We start from the raw sequence: 22,468 nt of genomic DNA, 5'->3' as shown, positions 1-22,468 counted from the left end.
TCAACCACGAGAAAAGCCGCTCGGTGCTTGAGTTCTTCTTTAAGTTGATCAACTTCGGTAGAAAGGCTTTCTCACGCGGATCTAACGGACTGGAGGCTGACATCGAGATCACGGACAGTAGAGCTGAAAAGTCTATTATGCCAATAGTCTTTTTATGCTTCTCTTCCCATTGGCCATACTTCACCCCTGCGGTAGCAAGCTCTTATTTTTGGAGTTCAAAGCCGCCTCCAAATTATTCAATCTTTCAGTGGAGGCAGCCTCACGATCGAATGCAGCAAGAACGACATTATGAATTTCAACATATTTTGCCCCAACCTCTTCAAATTGAGCCCTCAACGGGGCGAATTCTTGACTAAGGGTCTCTATTTCTTGCTCGCTTCGGAGCCTCCAACAAAGCAGCCTCAACAACTCTAGCTTCTATCTTTGAGAGGCGAGCGGTTGTTTGATCCTGCTCGGCCAAAAGTTGATCCCGCTCAGAGGTAAGTTCCTCCTTATCTCGAATCAACCTTTGGAGGCCCTCAGAAGCAAGAAAGTTGGCCTACTAAACAAAAAATGCAAATTCAAAATCCTACTATTTCAAAGATAGAAGAGATAATGAAGGAAACAAAAAATATATCACTGTTGCGTTGTGCATAGCATTGTTTAACAGACACTCTTCCGAGAGAGCTTGTATCTTTTACCTATATTTTTCTGAAACCAAAGGCTTCAAATAGTTTGCAAGTTCCACCGGCCGGTACAGCAGGTGGCATCCGGTAGAGACCGAGAAAGTAATGCTCCTCCTCCTTTGTGGATCTTCTGAGTGGGCAGCATAATTGTACCCAAAGTTTCCATCAACTGGGGACTGGAGGAGAGGGGCATACTCTTCTCGGGCAGTTGCGGCTGGTGGAAATGATGTAGCACCTGCTGGTGGCGAAGGAAGAATTGGTGAAGAAGGAGATGAAGCTGATGGCGTTGAAGGATGAGAACTGGCTGCAACAAGCATAGTGATGGTTGCTGGTTTCTCATCAACCGAAGATGGAACGGACCCGGTACTCAGCCTCACGGTACTAGGCACGGCGACTGGGATCCGAAAGCGGGAGTTAGCATTTTCCACCATCTCATACTACCCCCCAGAGTGCCGAGGCATCGTCCTTGGTTGGTGTAACTAACTCAACAAATTGAGAAGTCTGTTGAGTTGAGGAAGGTCGTCGTCTTCTATGTAGAGAAGCCCTCTCCTCGCTGGCTTCCCCATCATCGTCAATCATTACGATGTCTATGGCCGGCTCGGGTGGGGGAGTCACCACCACAACTTCCGGAGACGACTCGGAAGCGGCACTCTTCACCTTTTATTTTTTCGCTAGGCCGCAGAGGAACGTTTTCTTTTTGGTTATTTGTTCTCGGGCCAGGGACTTTGAGAAGAAGCACTCACACCAGAAGCAGGCTCGAGACACCTGTCTGAGTAAAAGCCTCCTGCAACAGCCTCCCCGTATCAGCGGGATTAGCCAAAACTTTCTCCTCGGGGATGACAACTGAGCCGTAAGGTAGACTTGAATCCAACAGCAGAGAAAGGTTAAACAACTTCCTTATAAAAAAGAGTAAAAACAAGATGAGACTTACCATGTTTTTTGGCCTTCCACCTATATTTAAGGGCCAGTTCTTTCCACGTACGGGTCTCGGTTGTAGTAACGTTCAAAATTTTCTGGACTCACTGGTCCAAGCCTTAAACCCTAGGTGGAACCACCGAGTCGCTGAAATAAGCGAAAGAAGAAGGGCTAATAACAATATTGAATGATCTTTAACGGAGAAAAGACAAATGGTGAACTTACGAGTGCGGTTCCATAATTTCGCAAAGGATGAATCCGTAGTTGGAATGATGGCACTGGTGGTGACTGAAATGAACCATTCCATCCACCCACGGTTGTTGTCATCATCCATGCTAGATAGCAGAGCATGGTTGTTAGTTTATATGAATCCACCAAACTATAGTGTACCTGGTCCTCTATGAGTTTCCACTGAAGATACTAATTAAAACAGTAAGTAAATGAGACACGGGATTTTTACATGGAAAAATCCCAACTCAACGGGACAAAAACCATGACTTACACCTGTAGGCTTTCAACTTCACTAACTTGTAGACACATTATTACAAGCTACTTTGTAATGACTCTATTACAAAGACTTCAACTCAACTAACTTGTGATACACTTACCACAAGCCACTTTGTCACTCACTAGTTACAAAGACTTCAACTCAACTAACTTGTGATACACTTACCACAAGCCACTTTGTCACTCACTAGTTACAAAGACTTTAACTTATGGCTAACTCTAGTCACAACACAAACTCAGAAAGTTTATGTTTTACGAAGGGGTTCCTAAGCAACGCTTCTAGCTAAGCAATTTAGGAATTACAATAAGAACAATCACAAAGTTATAACTCAACTAAGGATAACAAAATACTAGATTTAGGAACTGGTCCGTAGTAGCGTTTAACTTTGTTCTTCAAGCTCTTGAGAATTGAGTTCACTGTTTGCAGAAGGCTTGAATGCTTGAAGTGAATTCTCAAGTGTTCAAGTGATGTTTTGTTATAATGCTCTTGTTAATACACCCTTGATGACATCACTTGAATGATGTAAGCACTTGGTAGGTCAAAGGTAAGTGACTGCAAAACTGTTGCACTGTGTGCAGTGTTTCTGTGGTAGTCACTTTCCAACTGTGCACAGTTGACTTTCGTACTGCTGTCAGGGAAACACAAGAGATCAGGTCCTTGACTTGTTTCTCTATTTTCTATACTTGCAGTAGTTCGCATTAGCTGGAGTCCAGGCTGGAATCCGTTCATTTGTAATGTGTACCAAGTATGACAGGTTCCCTATCTGGTTCTTGACAGTAATTTTGTTAGATCATCAAAACATAAGGCAAAGACATTGAAAACCCATCAATTTTCCCCTGTTTGATGATGACAAACTTAGACATTGATAACATGTATTTAGAGCAAAGATAACCAGATGCAGTAATAGGAACTTCACAAGTTCCCCCTGACTTTATGCTTAGTTCCCCCTGACTTTATGCTTCCCCTTCAATTCAATTATACTTCCCCCTTTTGGCATCATTAAAAGGACACCAGCAGGCAAACAGCATAAAGAAGTCTAGCCTAGCTAACCCATGCCACATATGTGCACACAGCATGATAGAGAAGAGAAATGGAGAATGCACAATGAGATAATAAAAGAGGATAGATTTTATATATAAAATATATGCCTTTGCTTAAAAACCAAAGGCAGAGTTGGACTGTTGAAAACGGGAGCAGTACTGATACATCCCAACCACATCAAAACAAAAGAAACAAAAAAACATCTATCAAGTCATAAAAACCAAATGAGACAATCCAGAAATTGGTCACTGAAGAGGGCACTTAGGGGGCACTAGGAGTAGAGGGCTTGGAAGCTGCAGCAAGACTTTGGAGAACTAGGTCTATTCGGGCGGCATTGGCTGACTTTTGCTCATTGAGCAGTTCTGCTTTCAGGTTTTCTACTTGTGCCCTGAGATCAGCATTTTCTTTTGTCAAATGAGCCACTTCCTCATTTGAATCTGGAGCCCCTTGGGCTTGCTAACCTTCCAAGATAGCATTCCTAGCCATCAACCTTCAAATCTCCTCAGTTGCACTATTTTGAGCATTAATGAGTTGTGAGATTGTTGATGTACTGCCTAACCCCCCCCCCCCCCCAATTCTTCTCGATGCACTCACATTCTTCCAATGTTGTTTATGAGAAGGTCTGCTTCTTGGTGCCTACCTTGCCTTGCCCCAGTGGAACCTTGAAAAACTTAAACATTTGCATACGCAGAAACCCATATGGAAGACCATGATTACCATTCTTGAGGGTTGCTACTTTTTGCATCTGTTCGATCATGATAGCAGGCAGGTTAACATGGTTAAATCCATCTAGTTGCTCCATTAGAAACGGGTCAGACTTAGAAGTCATGGACCTCCTCTCAGCACGAGGCAATAGAACTTTGTTCACCAACTTGTAGAGCAACTGATAAACAGGGAGTAATGCCTTCTTGTGAATCTGGTCCCCCTTTTGGTTTGCATTATCCTTTACCACAGCATTCCGGAAACTATACTGACATGTATCTTTCACACTAGACATACCACCCGTAGGGACCTTTAGAATATCCCCAAGCAGACTCACGTCAAACACAATGTCCACCTTATTCACCAAGGCACAAATATGGTCGGTATCAACGGGAAAGAGGCTGGCATAAAAGCTTTGAACCTCATCCTCATACACTTTGGGTGCATCCATTTGGAACAGATGCCCCCATCGTTGAAACTCAACCATTGCAAGAACTTGACGCATACCAGCCATATCAGAAATTGCTGGGTCAAAAGTACGACCCAGCAGAACCTTTTGGTGCCTTAAGCGTTCTGAAGCAGAACTAGTTTCACTCCGCAGCTTTTTCACAAAACCAGGTTCCTTAACGGTTTCAGACTTTCGTTTGCCAGACTTCACACCACTTGATTTTCCTTTTCCCTTAGACTTGACTAACACATCCTCATCAGAAACGGAGAGCTCACTCACAACATCCTTCAACTTGGAACTGGGGTTGTAACATTCTCTGTGGAAGCAGATTCCTTCTTCTTTTGGGACCTTCTCACTAGGGAACTAGGTTCCTCAGTTGTTTCCTCCTCAACCTCCACCACTGGAACAACCTTATCACACACAATAACATTGTCTTTCACCAATCTCATCCTTTTCATTTTACTATTTTTTCTGCTCTTTTGAAGAGCAGAGTCATAGGCTACCTTTGCTTGCAACCTAGTAGTAGGCACTTAGTAGAAGACTCAGGAGTGGACACTACCCTTCGCTTGACTATGAAAGTATCAAGAGCAATGTTATCTAGATCCTCCTCATCACTAGACCTCATCTCAAGGACTTGAATGTCCAAGGGCGCAACAGCAAATGCAGGAACAGAACTAGCCTGGGAGTGAGAACCCTGACCTGTCTCCTCCGGAGAGGGGTCAGGTTCCTAACGAGAGGGACCAGTAGTTTCTGCTAGTGCAGAGCCCTCAAAAGCCACCATGGCTCCTTCTTCCCCCATACCATGTATCTCGTTCATCTGAGAAATTATCTCATATAAAACGCCATCAGCAGATACCATAAATATGGTCGTGACATTTTCTTCCTCAATAAGCTCCATGGCCACCACGGAATCTGAAGCAATAATGGCGGAAACCTCTGCGACCTCAGGACTTTTACCCTGTTCTCCACTTTTTCTTTGATCAATGGGAAACTCAGACGATAAAGAAGAAGGATAAACAATTTTAGGGGTTTCTAGGATAGTCAACTTAGAACTGGAGGGAGATGGGGAATTTGGTTTAGGAGTGATTTCAGAGATAAGAACAGGAGTGGTTACAGAAGACTCATTGGGGACGGAGGACTCCATGGGTTTTTCAGTATTAGAGACGACTGAGGCAGGGATTTCGGAGTTTGTGTCAGCCATTGAAGAGATAGAGAGAAAGTTATTTGGAGAAGTTCTAATGGAGGACTATGGTTGGTGAAGAAAGGAGAAGGGTTTTTAATGAAAGTGGATAATTATGAAGAGAGAGATAGGAACCAGTTCTGAAACGGCGGTTGTGCTTGGATAAATGCAACATTTTAGAGGGAGATGGAACGATTTGAAGTGAAGGGACATGACAGCAGGGTCTGAAAAGGTGGATGACATGGCAGTTGATATTTGTACCTTTTCAAGACGTGTATTAAAGAATGCACAGAACTACTAACCTTTGGTACAAGAACCAGGTTCTTGACCTGTTATTGAAAATTTCAATCCTCTTTTATCATCCATGCAATGCATCTACAGCTTCTATACTTATCATGCGTGTTTACCTGCAACGGTATTGAAGTGAGTTAGACTTGGCCAGAAAACACTTTAGCTAGTTTTACCCGAAGGTGATTTTCATAGCCAATTGATGCGGAATCAGGTTCTCAATTGGGCTTCAATAGCCCTAGCTTCACCCTGTTTCTTTTAAAATGTTCCCTACTCAATGCTTTGGTGAAAATATCTGCAATTTGGTCTTCTGTGCTGCAGAACTTCATACAGATCAGCCCTTTCTCCACATTATCCCTCAGAAAATGATGTCTCACATCGATGTGCTTGGTTCTTTTGTATTGAATTGGATTCTTAGCCATGTTGATTGCACTGGTGTTATCACATAGAAGAGGCACACACTCAGTAAACACCCCAAAATGCTCCAGTTGCTGCTTAATCCATAGGAGTTGAGCACAGCAGGATGCTGCAGCTACATATTCTACTTCAGCTATTGAAAGAGCCACTGAGTTTTTCTTCCTTGTGCCCCAAGAGATGAGACATGACCCTAGAAAGTGATCCATTCCAGAAGTGCTTTTCCTGTCCACAAGATAACCTGCATAGTCAGCATCAGCATACCCAATGAGATTACAACTGTCACCTGAGGGGTAATATAGGACCAGGTCCTGTGTCCCCTTAAGGTACCTCAAAAATTTTTTGGCAGCCTTCAAATGAGATTCCTTGGGATTTGATTGAAATCTTGCACATAGCCCCACACTGAAGACAATATCGAGTCTGCTGGTAGTAAGATAGAGAAGGGACCCAATAATGCCTCTATACATAGTTTGATTCACAGGAGATCCAGTTTCATCCATGTCCAGTCGAGTAGCCGTTGCAATGGGAGTATCTATTACTTTTGATGCTTCCATATCAAACCTCTTCAAGAGATCCTTGATGTATTTCTGCTGACAGGTGAATGTACCCTTTGTGGACTGCTTCACTTGAAGACCCAAGAAGAAATTCAACTCCCCCATCATGCTCATTTCAAACTCACTTCCCATGAGCTTTGCAAATTCTTCACACAGAGAGTCAACTATTGCCCCAAAAAAAATATCATCAACATAGACCTGAACAATGAGCAGGTTCTTTCCCCGTTTCTTTAGGAACAAAGTGTTGTCAATTTTCCCTCGTGTGAAATCATTTTCCAAGAGGAACTTTGACAGCCTTTCATACCAAGCTCTAGGAGCCTGCTTCAACTCATACAATGTTTTGTCCAGTTTAAACATATATTCAGGGTGTTCATGACATTCAAACCCTGGAGGTTGCTTCACATAAACTTCTTCCTTAAGAAGTCCATTCAGAAATGCACTTTTGACATCCATTTGGAACAAGGTAAATTCCATATGAGATGCAAAAGTGATTAGGATTCTAATAGCTTCCATGCGAGCGACCGGAGCAAACGTTTTATCATAATCAATCCCTTCATCCTGATTGTAGCCTTGAACCACTAGCCTGGCCTAGTTCCTTGTAGTGTTTCCATGTTCATCAAGCTTGTTCCTGAATACCCACATGGTTCCTATAATGGTTCGATCTGAGGGTCTAGGTACCAGGTGCCAGACATTGTTCCTTTCAAACTGATGCAGCTCATCGTGCATGGCTGTAATCCAATCTGCATCTTTCAGGGCTTCCTTGATATTTTTGGGTTCTATTTGGGAGAGAAAGGCTGAGTAGGCAAGTGAATTTCTGGCTTTTGACCTGGTTTGTACTCTAGAGTCTAGATGAGTGATTATGTTGTCAAGAGGATGAGAGCTTTTGTGTTTCCAATTAGACATTTGAGGTTCATTTGTAGAGGAGGTGGGTATATCTAACTGGTTCTCCTGTGTTCTTCTCTCAGGTACTAGTGGAGTACCCTGTACTGCATCAACTACTCTTTCTTCAGTTTCAGTGGTTGTAATTGAGGTATCCGGTTCCATTGAAGAAGAGGCAGCATTGTCTCCACTTGGCTCTTTCACTTGGCTCATCATATTTGCCTTTCCATTTGTCATGTCAATAACTTCACCAGGAACCAATAAGGGCTCTCCATCTTGATCATCTTTAGCACTTTTCTCACAGGAAGGATAGGACTCATCAAAGATAATATCAACCGTTTATTTGAGTTTCTATTTTAAAAAAAAAATTATATTTCTTGGTGTTTGATTGAAAATTAGTTTTGAAAAAAAAAAATTATTTTTCTTCACAATAAGTTTTCCCAAAAAAAGTTGAAGCAAGAGCAACTTTAGAGCAACTAATTAAACAAAATTGAACCACACGGAATATGCTATTTTATAATTAACTTAGCTTAGGTTTTGGAATTGGTAACAAACTATTTCAATTTACCTTTGGTTCCGACAGTTAAAACTTAAAACACCAAAGAAAACTAAAATCTAACTTATATTTTTTCTATGAACTTTCTTGTACACATGGCTTGTAACGGCTACTTATGAAACATTACTTCCCAAACGTTTATTTAATCCAAGTATATGGAGCATTTATTTTTTTCGAAAATTCCCTAGCTAACACTTTTTGGAGAGAATGTTCCTCTTTAGTATTAAACAAATAAAACTTTAATTTTAAATATTTTCATTGTTAGAGGATTTTGTTTCTTTGAAATATCTATCCTCATATCTTATTTTGCTTTCTCACTCGGTATCCGATATCAGCATTAAAGTCCAATTAAATCTGAATTCGCGCTGGGAAAAAAAATAAAGAAAACAAAACGCTCCCTCATAGAGGCAACTTCATACCAATATCTCATTTGTCATATCCAGGGCAAAGCCATATAATTACAAGGATGGTCAATTTGACCACCTTTTATCCAAAGGTAAAATATTATATTTTAGATATATATAACATATGTTGTTAATTTTATTTTTTTTTATAATTTTAAAATTTGAACATTCTTGAGAAAATTTCTAGTTTCGCACTCTCATATCTTGGTTGATCAAAGTACTACTACAAAATAGTCTTCCCACTCATCAAACACCTTCTCCCCGTAGGGCCACAATAAAATCAAAAAGTATCAAGCGGATCTGTAAATTTCTTTTTTAAATAAATATCCAAATTTTTGCTTTCTTTTAAAGAAAACAATAAGTAAAAAGAAATTTCCAATATTCACAATCACAGCTCACTTTGCCAGTATCTATACTGTTTGCTTTTGCCGTCAGCTGAAGAATCTCCTCTCCACCACCCTACCACCCACTGACCACCTCCTAATATTCTTCGCCCTAAGAAAGAACATTGCCAATTCCCATTTCCCAATAAAGTTTTCGCATTTCTACATATGAGATCATACTCTAATCTTTAACAGTCTCACACACACACACACTGTGAGACACATACTGTTTTTCTGTATCTGTAAGACTTTGCTCTCGAAATGCACGACTCCACGCGACTTAAATCTCAACCCCACAATCGCCGTCGTGAACCGCCGCCGTCGCATCATCATCGTCGTGCTTGGTGTTGCTCCTTCACTGTCCCACCACACAGCCCGGAAAACCCAGTTCAAGCTCCAGCTGCGGCCGGTTTGCCCAAAAAGAACCAATCTTTACTAAAACCAGAAATACCAACAAAATCTTCATCCAATTCCACCTTATCATCTTTCGCTAATTCACCTCAAAACACCTCCAGACCCGGCATCGTGACCCGAATTGACCCGCGTCGGATCCTCTCACCGGGTCGGGTATCTCCAATTGATTCCATTGACGAAACCCTAAACCCGATTAACCCGGTTAATTTCTCCGAGATTCCTAAATCCCCGGCTCCGGTTGATTGTGAGCAGCAAGTTAGTGGTGGTGGGCCCGGGGTAAGGGATGATTGTAATTTGGGGATCTTTGATGTAAGGTTGAATTTAAAAGGAAAGAATGGGAGTGGATTAGTATTAGAGCTTAATTCTGAAGTTCTTAGTACTAATAGTTGTGTTTTTGCTGACTTGATTGCGAAAAACTCGAGGGGGTTGTGTAGGATAGAGGTGCCTGAGGTGGAGAATTTGGGGGTGTTTCGCGATACGATTGAGCTAATGTTTGAGGATGATATTCCCCGGAAACTTATCAGGATCGGTGCTTATCGCACCATTGATGTGCTTGAGGTAATCTTCTCAAGATCCAGGATTTTTGAGTTCCCTAACTTTTTTTTTGAAAAGCGTTAATAAAGTGATTATTAGACCAGGATAAAAAATCTATCATATTTATTGAGTTTTGTTTGTCAAAATGTGAAATAGATTATGAATAATTTGATGGTCAAATTTAGCAGGTCAACATAGAGTAGTTAATTTTGGGAGAGAGGGTGTAATGATAGTGATTCCTGAATGAATTATTTGTTCATCAGAGAATATTGAGTTTCTCCAATGTTTTTGACGATGGGAAGAATATGTAGAGAACTCGTGATGAAATTGGCATCTTTTTGATAAAGTTTTTAAATTGTTGATAAAGGAAGTTGGCATCTTACATTTCTTGTTTGAAGACTAATTAGGCACACTCCGTAGACTAATTAGGCACACTCAGTAGACTAATTAGGAATTGCATTGGTGATTCTTATGGATTTACTCGTTCACCTAAGTTTATGGAAGATCCCACGTGTCTTTTAAAATAGAGAAGAATATATAGAGAACCTGCGGTGGAGTTGGCATCTTATATTTCATGCTCGAAGATTAATTAGGTAAGCTGCTAAGTTTGGAGCAAGCAGATTGACTAATTAGAAATTGCATGGTTGGTTCAGTTTGCAGAGCTGGTCCTTTTGAACTTCTTTCCTGTGTGCGTGGTATATTACATTTGGTAAAGAAACTTTAGTATTTTCCAAATTCCACTGGCTAGCTAGAACATTGAATAGATGCACGATAAACAATGCATTCAAAAGGAAACTAGAGAGCTACCACTTTCTGAAGCCTAGATCTAGCGGAAACTAATCCTTGGCTAAGTTTTACCCGGAATATTTTTGGTACAAGGCTAATTCAGTGTTCTTAATAAGAGTTGGACTATTTCCTTAATTCAAGTGTATTCCTGTGAGCATTCTCCTATAGGTAAAATTCTATTATAAACTTCTTCTTATTCTTGAAAAAATAGTTATTGCCCCAATGAAAAGTTACATAAGCTCTTAAGGTGGTGCAACCTCAGTTACACGGTGTAATATAATCCTGCTGCCTAACATGTCTGCGTTGCTGCATTCTTGCTCCATTCCGTTAAATTCGTCCTGATATTTCCACACCATTCAAAATCTCACAAAGATCTTTAGTTCCATAGCTTTCAGGATGTGCAGAATAAGGTGCCTGAAATGGCCAGAGCTTTACAGAATAGTGGTGCAAGTCTGTTGTCCATATTTATTGCCTTCTTACTTGTCATTTACGAAGATCATTGTTGGTTTTCAAATCTTGCATAATTGCTAGCTGAAGATAGAGCTGCTAGTCAATTCTTCTTCTTTATCTTCAAAAATCATTAATTTATGTCGTGTTAAATGCAGCCTCATTTGCATATGTGTACTGTTCATTCGACAAACATTTACCAAGAAATGGAGTATGATAAATGGATAACAAAAAGGGCAAAGGGTAAACAGCAACTCCTACCCCCCCCCCCCCCCCCAAAGTAAAAGACAAAGGAATTAAGAAATGTACAAAGGAGGATTACTTTTTAAAAACGTACTAACAAAGTAAGATATTCAGAAAGGATTAACAGGTATGGAATAGAAACTAAGATAGCTTTATTTCCTGTTACTTGTCTTTAAAAAACTTTATTCTCTGTTTAGCATGCATAATTTGGTAATATTTTTCGTCTAGGATATAAAAATAGAGAAAAGGATTGGAAGTGGGTGGATCTTTGTTTTTCTAAATGTGGAAGCAAAAGCTTATACAACTTTTTATTTAATGTGGAGAAAAATCTTGTAAGAATTTTCTATAATTTCAAAGAATTAGTTATAATGTATGTCTGCAAACTAATGCCATTTAGCTTTGCCTTGTGGCAGTAAAACATATAAACACTTTTAGTAGGTATGTCTTCCCAAAATGCATGTGCATCCTTTGTTTCTTTAGTCTTCTAAATGCCTATCAAATCAGTCCTCTGGTCAAGTTTTGCATTCTGCTAATTTCGGTGCTGAATCACTTAAGTATTAAAAACTACTGCTGATTGCTACTTCTGTCGCTAACTGAATTCAGTGTGAAAGAGGGACCTCTTCTAATGGGTGTCTTTGTTTTGTTATTTGTTCTTTCTCTATATGGAGCTTTAGGTCTCCGTGCCCCTTGTTCCATCATTTATTTTACATGGTGATTGGGTAGCCAGTTTAAGCTTTTTGTTCATCTGCATTTTCCTTCATCATCTTTTAAGAGGTATAGCATTGTTGAACATATAATGAAGCTCATCTTTTACTGAATAGAGAAATTCGACCGTACATCTTTCATAGAAGGAAAAGTATTCATTGTCTAGCTAACTGTCACTATTAGTTTTCACACAATAGAACCCACCCCTGGTTGTTTGTCCAGTACTAGACTTCCTCTCCTCCTATCCTCAACTTTGTCTTTGTTGTTTAATGCTATCCCTCGTTAATTTTAGGTATCAGCTGGTATCAAATTCAACCGGGGTGTTTTATCATGTTTGAAGTACCTTGAAGCTGTTCCTTGGACTGAGGAAGAAGAAGAGAAATTGAGGAGCTTGTTTAATAAAATGAAGTTTGATCATGAAACAGCTAGAGACATTTCGGCCAGACTCTACACACTAGATATGGCAGATTCCCAGCATACTTTGTCTAAGCAGCTTGTTTGGTCTGTAACCACCTGTGTTGATGCCAATTCCAGAAACGAGCTAAAATCCTTAGTCAGGGGTCTTCTGTGCAAAAGCTCAGTCTACGAAAAGGACTGCCCTGATCTGAACAAGGCGGATATATTTGCAATTTGCCAGTCTTGTATAAGTTCACTTGTTTGTTTGCTTGAGGAGGCCACTAGTACCAGTCCATCTAATAAATTTGCAAAGAAAGGGGAGAAACCCTTGATTGAGCGCATATCGAAGCAGGTTGACAACATCATTTGGCTGCTCGAAATTTTGCTTGATCACCAGATGGCAGAGGACTTAGTGGTGATATGGACCAATCAAAGCAAGTTGCTTGGAATGCATAAATGTGCATCTCCATTGGTCAGATACGAGCTTAGCCGGGTGACAGCTATGTTATTCATAGCAATGGGCACAGGGAAAATGCATTGTCGCTCTGAAGCAAGGTCGGGGCTTCTTCAGACATGGTTTAGGCCGATGCTTTTAGACTTCGGGTGGTTACAGAGATGTCGAAAGAGCCTAGACATGAAGGCATTGGAGGAAGCCATGGGTCAAGCGCTCCTTACACTTCCTTTGAAGGAACAATATATTCTGTTTATGGATTGGTTCAAGTGTTTCTCTAAGCATGGTACTGAATGCCCTAACCTTAGCAAATCGTTCCAGATATGGTGGCGACGATCGTTCTTGAGAGGGTCTGAAACTCAGGCCACTGAATCTAGGTAGACTGGTGTTTTTTAGTCTTGTTTTCTTTCTAGTGGAGTGCTGTACTTGGGCAATCTGAAACACTTGGGAAGTCAATAATGTAGATTAACACTGTAGATTTACTAATTGTTGTGAGAAGGAATGGAATGCCAATTGATGAGTACATATGTTTTACCATAATATCTAAAAAAATTTAAAGCATAAAGACATATTATACTTAACTTTGCTTATAATGTTATACGTCAGACAATAGTATAAGGTGGATTATATAGAAAGGATAAAGTCTGATGATAACGTCAAACTCCAAATATCCATCTTTTTCAAGTGACATTATTCCTCCAGTATTTAAAGATTGTGAAAGTAAAGAAGGCTGACGCAATTAATCCAAACATTGGAGTACGCCTTTTGTTTTTGTTGAGAAATTTACTTAGATAGCCATTCGTCCGTCCTAAAAAAAGACCGGCAAATGTATATATCCATAATAGTGCATAACATATATGCATCTTGGTTATGACCGTATATATTTTTAGTCAAGCGGTTAAATATGTTAAAGTCCTAGTTTGTTTTGATGGGCAAATATTAAAGCAAGGGAGGAGAGTATATATATTATAGACCCATCAATCAATTGACTACGTCTCAATCCTAAATTAGTTGACTAAGTCACATGTCTATAATTATTTTTCTGCTACAAAAGAAAAAGAAAAAGGAAAATTGTTTCAATGTATTGTATAAAAACAAGGAGGAGAAAGCAAGATCAAGTCAAGAAGAGATGCATGCTCCACTGCCTTTCTATTATTCACACGCTCTTTCATTAGTTTGCACTATCTATAAAAGAAAATCATGGTTTTAAGTGTTAGGATCGAAAAAACTCAGGTGTCATGCGGAAGCTAGTAAAAGCAAACCCTCAACGATATAAATTATACAACAAAGAGAAATATACCAAAAAGAGACACAAACATTTAACGTGGTTCGGTCAACTGACCTACGTCCACGGTGGAGATGAGCAATCCACTATAATAAAAGAGAGTACAAAATATCAAGAGAACAACCTCACGAAGAGGCAAACACAAGTGACACACTAACACTTGTCCCATAAAGTTCTCCCCCTAAACACGACTCTCAACCCCCTATGGCTACATCGTGGATGCTACTGAATGAGAAGGAAGGATCCTCAATTTATAGAACTCCAAACCTTTTCCTACAAGAAAAGGGACTAGCCAAATATGGAAGAATTTATAATTTCGCTTTACAAAAAGGAAACCCAATTAAGGTAATTTTATATTGCCCTTTTCCTTCAAGAGATAGGAAAACCAAATATGATAAGAAAATTATGGCAAACACCTAACATTAAGTTGATTACTACTGTTTAAAAAAACCGCTCTATTCAAATTTATTTTAAAGACTAAATTATACTACAGTATGTATTTAAAGAAAATGTAGCGGAAACTCAATTTTCAGATTATTTTCTCTTATTTTGATCATTTCCGTATACTACTTGATTCTCTGCCAAATTGCATTTTCTGCGGAATATGATGTTTATAATCTTTACGATTGCATATCTTTCTTAATTTCCACGTTTCTACAATATTGATCTAGGTGAGCACGTTTCAACAAATTCAATTTTGTGATTGTGATTCAGTAGCGGAGACACCCCGATAATGATTCACAAAGTAATTCATTTTATATGTATCAATAAACAATATTCTTTTAGAAAATCTGTATATATGCACAATGAGACAATGCATAAAAATAATATAAGGTATTAATTTGGGACATGAAGTAAAGTCTTGAAAGCACAACAATTCCAACCCATATATCAACAACAATAATAACTACCCAGTAAAATCCCACAAAGTGGGGTCTGGGGAGGGTAATGTGTACGCATACCTTACCCCTACCCCGATAGGGCATAGAGGCTGTTTCCGATAGACCCTCGGCTCAGAAAGACGGAAATAAAAAACAAGAAAAGACAATTCATTAGTAACTCCAGCAGAAACCGTAATAGTAACAGAAGCATAACAACCAAAAGATAAATGACATGCAATAACAGTAACCAGTATCTAAGGCCCGAGGCTAAGATAAACAGCAAGGATAGTGTGGACTCAACATAAACTGCAAGCCGTTTAAGATCAACCCTAATCCAACCCCGCCTCACCCCGGGTATGAAGTAAGGAAAGCTCTACTACCCCCTAACCTACAACCCTAATGCTTGACCTCCAGACCTTCCTATCAAGGGCCATGTCCTCGGAAATCTGCAGTCGTACCATGTCCTGCCTGATCACCTCTCCCCAATACTTCTTAGGCCTCCCTCTACCTCTTCTCGTACCCACCACGGCCAACCGCTCACACCTCCTCACCGGAGCATCAAGGCTTCTCCTCCGCACGTGCCCGAACCATCTGAGTCTCGCTTCCCGCATCTTGTCATCCACAGGTGCCACACCTACCTTTTTCCGAATATCTTCATTCCTAATCTTGTCTATCCTAGTGTGCCCGCACATCCACCTCAGCATCCTCATCTCTGCTACCTTCATCCTCTGGATATGGGAGTTCTTAAACGGCCAACACTCTACCCCATACAACATGGCCGGTCTAACCACAGCTCTATAAAACTTACCTTTGAGTATCGGTGGAACTTTCTTGTCACACAAGACTCCAGATGCAAGCCTCCATTTCATCCAGCCCGCTCCTATACGGTGAGTGACGTCCTCGCCAATCTCTCCGTCCCCCTGAATCATCGACCCAAGGTACTTGAAGCTATCTCTCTTGGGGATGACCTATGATCCAAGCCTCACGTTCCTGCCTACTTCCCTCGACTCAGCGCTAAACTTGCACTCCAGGTACTCTGTCTTAGACCTGCTCAATTTGAAACCCTTAGACTCGAGGGTTTGTCTCCAAACTTCCAACCTCTCGTTAACAGCGACCCTCATCTCATCAATTAGAACTATGTCATCAGCAAATAACATACATCATGGCACATCCCCTTGAATATGGTGTGTCAGTGCACCATCACCAAGGCAAATAAGAACGGGCTAAGCGCAGAGCCTTGGTGTAATCCCATAACAACCGGGAAATACTCTGAATCACCTCCCACGGTCCTAACCTTAGTCTTAGCTCCATCATACATGTCCTTGATCGCTCTTATGTAGGCTAACGGCACGCCTTTTGCCTCAAGACATCTCCAGAGTACCTCCTTAGGGACCTTGTCATACGTTTTCTCCGACCCATATATCACTTAAAATAAAATTGTGACAATAGATCGATACTAGTGGCATAAAATCCTGTATATCACTAACGGATAACAATCTGCCTTTTATATTTGGTATGAGAAAATATCATGGTAGAGCCAGTTTTCACACTGGTCAGTGAAAAATAGCCAGCGTTTATCAAGTCAATGAAAAATAGCCACTATTTTGCTGCAACAGGGACCGGTCCAGTATAATATACGGGAGTTCTGGTGTATTTGTGTACGAACTCCAGCATATTATGCTGGACCGGTATACTTTGCTAACTCCTGTAAAATTTGCGGGAGACTGGAGCACCAGTGCTCCAAACTCCAGTATATTATACTGGACAATTATACTTGCTGGAACTCCCGTAAAATTTGCGGGAGTTCCAGCATAATTATGCTTGAACTCCTGTAAAATTTGCGGGAGTTCCAGCATAGTTATCCTGGAACTCCCGTAAAATTTACGGGAGTTCAAGCATACTTATGCTGGAACTCCCGTAAAATTTGCGGGCGTATTTTTTCGGATTTTGAACAGTGTTTTCGCTCAGATTTAAAGTGGCTAAATTTCGATGACTTTTGAAACTTGGCTATTTTTCAACGACCAGTGGTAAATCTGGCTATTTTTGAATTTCTCCCCCAACTATGCGAAGAGCACATATCCGGAACTGGAAATGTTAAATAGAATGGATATTTTTAAGAATTTAAAAAGAATTAAAGATTGAAAATGCATTTTATCTTTATTAGTGGCTGGTTTTTATTTCTCTAGTGACTGGTCTGAAATTATGCAAATTAACTTGAGACGTTACGCTATCTTTTTACTTTCTCTCCATTTAAAAGATTCTCTTGATACATGGTTCCTTACTTTAAATTCAATCTAACATGCAGTAGAGTATCAAATTAAAGTTTCCGTGCATTTGCTCGTGCAAAAAGCTAGAATTCTTCATGTACTACACTTCTCGTAGCTCCTTTTTTTTTTTTTTTGCACGATAATTTGTGCACGATGTTTGAAGGGAGCTTTGGAGCAATGGTAAAGTTTTTTCCATGCGACCTGTAGGTCGCAGGTTCGAGCCGTGGAAGCAGCCACTAATACTTAAGGTGCGGCCCTTCCCCGGAGCCTGCATGAATAGGGGATGCTTTGTGCACCGAAGTGATCTTTTATTTGCACAATAAGTACACTTCGTGTAGCTCTGTCATACACTATCTCCACTTTGGTTCTTTGGAGATAAAGCTTTCATTGTTTGATTTTGAGACTTTTGACTACTTTACTAACTGAATGGTTAGCTTTTAAAGGACTTCCAAATTATTTATCTTTATTCGTTCTAATTACTAGAATCCCTTGTATTCTTTTAAAGGGAGTCCCCCATAAGAAAAAAAAAGATAAAAAAAGAAAAAGAAAAGGAAAAAGTAAAGAGGGAGCTCCGCAGGGACAGGCAAAGAATCTTCACAAAGGGAGATATGACTTGCAACCACAGTGCTTCCCCGAAAATCAAGCACAGAAGAACAGAGGACTAGATTAATCAGTAGATACAAATTCAATAGACATTTTAGCTTTCAACCCCTTGTCTATTGCACACTACACTCATAAATGAAGTTGAAACTCAAAGTTTAACTCCTATATTTAAGCTATCAACTTTCTTAATAAGTAGTTCGAAATAATCAAGGCCATTAACTACAGGCGAACATATGATATTCTTAGGCATCAGAGGCTGAACAAAAAGATGACTATATGAAAAATGGCTGATTACAAGTACTTATCAAGAAAAAAAAAGGTATGCTGATTACAAGTGCTTGGACGTTAGATTCAGCCTTTGGAGTAACAGCTGCCAAGTTCAAATTTCTCATAAAAGCAACAGTCCTCTTGCATTCACCCCACATTTTGGATTCACAGATCCAGCTTCAAGGTGCTGTCATAGCTCAAATAACTTCCTTAGAAAATTACAAAACTCCTTGAGCCGAGGATTTACCAGAAACAGCTTCTCTACCTTTATAGGGTATGGGTAAGGTCTGCGTACACACTACCCTTCCCAGACCCCATTAAACTTTTTTTTTTTTTTTTTTTTGTTGTTGTTGTAGTGAATTACAAAACCCAATCATGAAGGATCCTCATGTGGACACATACCTTCAAAAGAGTGATGAAAAAGGTGGTCTCTAACAAAATCTCCGACCCTTCAAAGCAGGAAATGAATTTGATAAAGACATGGCAGCTCCCACAGATTCCAAGGTTTTTCAACTTTCTCACTCAATGAATCAAGGTTCATCGTTTGCAATGAACAAAGAGGACCTCAGACATTAGAGATTTGAATAGTATGAAGGTAAAGCTGACTATAACTGCTTGGATTGTTAGATTCAGACACTGGGATCAAAGCTGGCTGTTGAGCTCCAATTTTGTACAAATGCAACTGGTTCTGTTGCATCCTCCCCACAACTGGATTCACTGAGGTCCTGCTTCCGGTCGCCGTCAATGCTCAAAGAACTTCTCAAGAAATTAAAAATCTTAATCACCAATAATCCCCACATGAGCAGACACCTTCATTGAAGTGATGAAAACGGTTCGTGTCTCTAACATAAATCTCTCTCCCCTCAAAGCTGGAGATGAATTTGATAAACAAGTGGCAGTCCCCACATATTCTAAGGTTCTTTATGACACTTAGAGGAGTCCCAGGATTAGTGTTCAAAATTCCTAAAACTACCGCCAACTTCTCACTATGTCCACACAAGATCAGCTCCTTGTCCTGTTCTTCAACATCTTGCAGAACAAAATCCATATCATGTGAAACACCTGAATTCTTCATGTCCATGCTCAATTTTCGCAATTTTTCCATAATATGTGGCATTTGAGGATGTAAATCATCTCCTGCTAATAACATGTGCACTTTGTTTTTTATTTCAATCCAACTACATCCAGGATTTTTACTCAAACCCACATATTTCATCCTGTCCCTCACCCTGTCTACTTCTTTCCATCTATTGTTAGAAGCATAAATATTGGACAGTAGGATGTAGTTTCCAGGATTCTTGGGTTCTAGCTCAAAGAGCTTATTAGCAGCAATCTCGCCCAAACTCGTATTACGGTGTAGTCTACAAGAACTTAATAAAGCACCCCAGACACATGAATCAGGTTCAACTGGCATTGTGGACATCATGCTATATGCTTCTTTGAGCTTTCCTGCACGGCCAAGAAGGCTCACCATACAAGCATAGTGCTCAACTCTGGCCTGAAGTCCATGAACTCTAGACATAGAATTAAAGTAATATTGCCCTTGTTCTATAAGGCCTGCTTGGCTGCATGCAGATAAAACACTCGTGAAACTAATGAAGTCAGGTTTCTGCCCACTCCTTTGCATTAGCTCAAAGATCTCAATAGCTTCCTTAGCCTTTCCATGCATTGCATATCCACTGGTCATTGCATTCCAACAAACCAAATTACGTACTGGCATCCTGTCAAAAACGAGACGAGCCACCTGAATCCTTCCACAATTGGCATACATATCTATTAAAGCACTACCAACATAGACATCATCTGGAAAACAATTTCTCAGAGAGAAGCAATGTGTTGCCTTTCCGTGCACTAGTGCTGCGATATTGCCACAAGCTGGAAGCAAACTAGAAATTGTTACAGAGTTTGGCATCACCTTAGCCAACTGCATTTCTCTGAAAATCTCTAGTGCTTCAAGGTCTTTGCCATGTTGCGAGCAAGAACCAATCATCGAAGTCCACGAGACCACATTTAATTCAGTCCCTCTGCGCTTAAACTTTTTGAAAACTTTGAAAGCCTCATCAACAAGACCATTCCGCGAGAGCCCAGCTACCAAAGCATTAAAAGCACCCAAATCCGTTTCCTCTGCTCCTTCAAAGACTCGTGACATCTCCAAAGTACACCTACACTTGCCATACATATCAATTAACGCGCTGATAATACAGATATCACATTCAAGACCCATTTTGATCACATGACAATGAACTTGAACACCCATCTTAAGATCCTCCAAGTCACCTATAGCAGGAAGAACGCTTGAAATACTCGCCCCATCACTCCTAAACCCTTCCGAATACATCCTCAGAAACATACAAACTGCCTCCGGATAACACCCACTCTGATTAAATCCCGCAATAATACCATTCCAGGAAACAAGATTTGGTTCAATACCTAACTTCCCAGCTTGATCAAACACCAACTTAGCATTAACAACATCCCCTCGTCTCGCATAACCGGAAGCTAAAGCACTCCAAGAAACCAAATCCGGTTCAAGCATTTTATCAAACACCTTACGTGCACATTTCAACTGGTTACATTTCACATACATATGAACCAAAGAAGCTTCAACAAACGAATCTAACGCCAACCCAGATGTTAAACCAAACCCATGAACTTGCTTCCCAACTTCTACCGCCGATAATCCAGCACATGCCTTAATAGCACTAGGAAGGATATGTACATCAGGCAAAATACATGCCGATATAAGTCGAGAAAACAAAACAAGTGTGTAACTGAAAAGATTGGATTTTGAAGAAGCGTGAATGAGAGCTTTGAAAGAGAAGATATTGGGATTAGGAAGCGAGTGGAGAACAGATTCTGCATCGGTAAAGCGTTGACAGTTGAGGTAAAGGGAAAGGAGATTGTTGGTGAAATAGGTGTCATTAGAATTGCCAGTTTTGAGGATATGAGCGTGAATTTGTTGTGTTTGGGAGAGAGATTTTGATTTTGTGATGAGACTTAAGATGCTGTTGTGGTTAAGGGTATCAAATGCACGCAGTGTTTGGAATTGCCTTACACTCATGGAATTAGGTGTTCTCCGTACAGAACAGAACAAGCTTCTCCTCGCTGGAGTGCCAATATCAGATTTCTATTATTATTTTCCATTTCTTTTCTTCTTTCTTTTTTCTTCTTCATTCTTTTGTATTTTACTTTCGGAAAGGAGCCAAATATATTCATATACTATCAGAAAAGGTTTAGATGTACCCTTCGTTATACTTTGAGTTTATGTATATCCATATCGTTATACTATTAATTCAAACTAGTATCAGTACCCGCGCGATGCGCGGACACGAACCTGTGATTTGAGCTATTTGATTATGTGCAAATAACTTTAAAATATTAATCTTTCAGTTAAAAGTTATATATTATCATTAAATAAATGTTAATAAAAAAGCATAAGTTTTCTCAAATCTCTTAAAATTACCCATAATTTCTTCTCCATATTGCATTACCCATAAGTTAAAACTATCATATTCTTGTCTGTTACTTCCATTATAATACATTATAAATAAAAATATGTTTTTTTCTTGTAGTAAAATTTTTTATTTACTTTTATTCTTTTATTCTATTGTTCATATTAAAGTTTAAATTTATCATATTCTTTATAACACCTATATTCTTATCTTTATAATTAATTAAGATAGAGGCGCTGTTTTTATCTTTCAATTTATTTATTTTTTAAATTATATTATTAAGATAGGGCAGAAAATATCTTTACAAAATATTCACTGTCTTTTCATTTAGATTCCAAAAAAAAAAAAAATTAAATTAAGTATTAGTATTGATATTATCCTAAAATGCCAAATAGTTTTATAATAGTTTATCACTTGGCTTAACCACAATGCAAATTTTATTTGTTATTATTTAAAATACTTTCTCTTCTCAAAAATCAAATAAGTCTTATCCTTCCAAATATTTCTACATTGAAATTATTTATATATATTTTCTCTTTTTCTTTTAATTTTTTTAATTCTATTTGTCATATTAATGTTTGAATTTATCGTATTCTTTTTATAATACCTGTATTTTTATCTTTATAATTAATTAAGATAGAGGCGTTGTTTTTATCATTCAATGTAATTTTTTATATCTTATTAATTAAGATATGACAGACAATATCTTTACAAAAATATTCACTTTCTTTTCAGATTCAAAAAAATATATATTTTAATTTAAATTAAGTATTAGTATTAATATTATCCTAAATTGCCAA

At 39.3% G+C, this 22,468-nt stretch overlaps 2 protein-coding genes across 2 annotated transcripts; one reads left to right on the top strand and one right to left on the bottom strand.

Annotated features, from left to right (window-relative positions):
- On the top strand, nt 8,880-13,436 carry LOC109210187 (BTB/POZ domain-containing protein At2g13690). Its single transcript, XM_019373565.1, has 2 exons — nt 8,880-9,909; nt 12,359-13,436. The coding sequence occupies exons 1-2, from the start codon at nt 9,199-9,201 to the stop codon at nt 13,292-13,294; spliced, it is 1,647 nt and encodes a 548-aa protein (XP_019229110.1). The 5' UTR covers nt 8,880-9,198; the 3' UTR covers nt 13,295-13,436.
- Nucleotides 17,986-21,355, bottom strand: LOC109210179 (pentatricopeptide repeat-containing protein At1g20230). The gene has a single exon (XM_019373558.1). The coding sequence runs from the start codon at nt 21,275-21,277 to the stop codon at nt 18,998-19,000; it is 2,280 nt and encodes a 759-aa protein (XP_019229103.1). The 5' UTR covers nt 21,278-21,355; the 3' UTR covers nt 17,986-18,997.

Source organism: Nicotiana attenuata, chromosome 2 (assembly GCF_001879085.1).
Source record: "Nicotiana attenuata strain UT chromosome 2, NIATTr2, whole genome shotgun sequence".
NCBI lineage: Eukaryota > Viridiplantae > Streptophyta > Magnoliopsida > Solanales > Solanaceae > Nicotiana > Nicotiana attenuata.
Note: the sequence above shows the minus strand (reverse complement) of the source record. Positions and strands in the feature narration are given on the sequence as shown.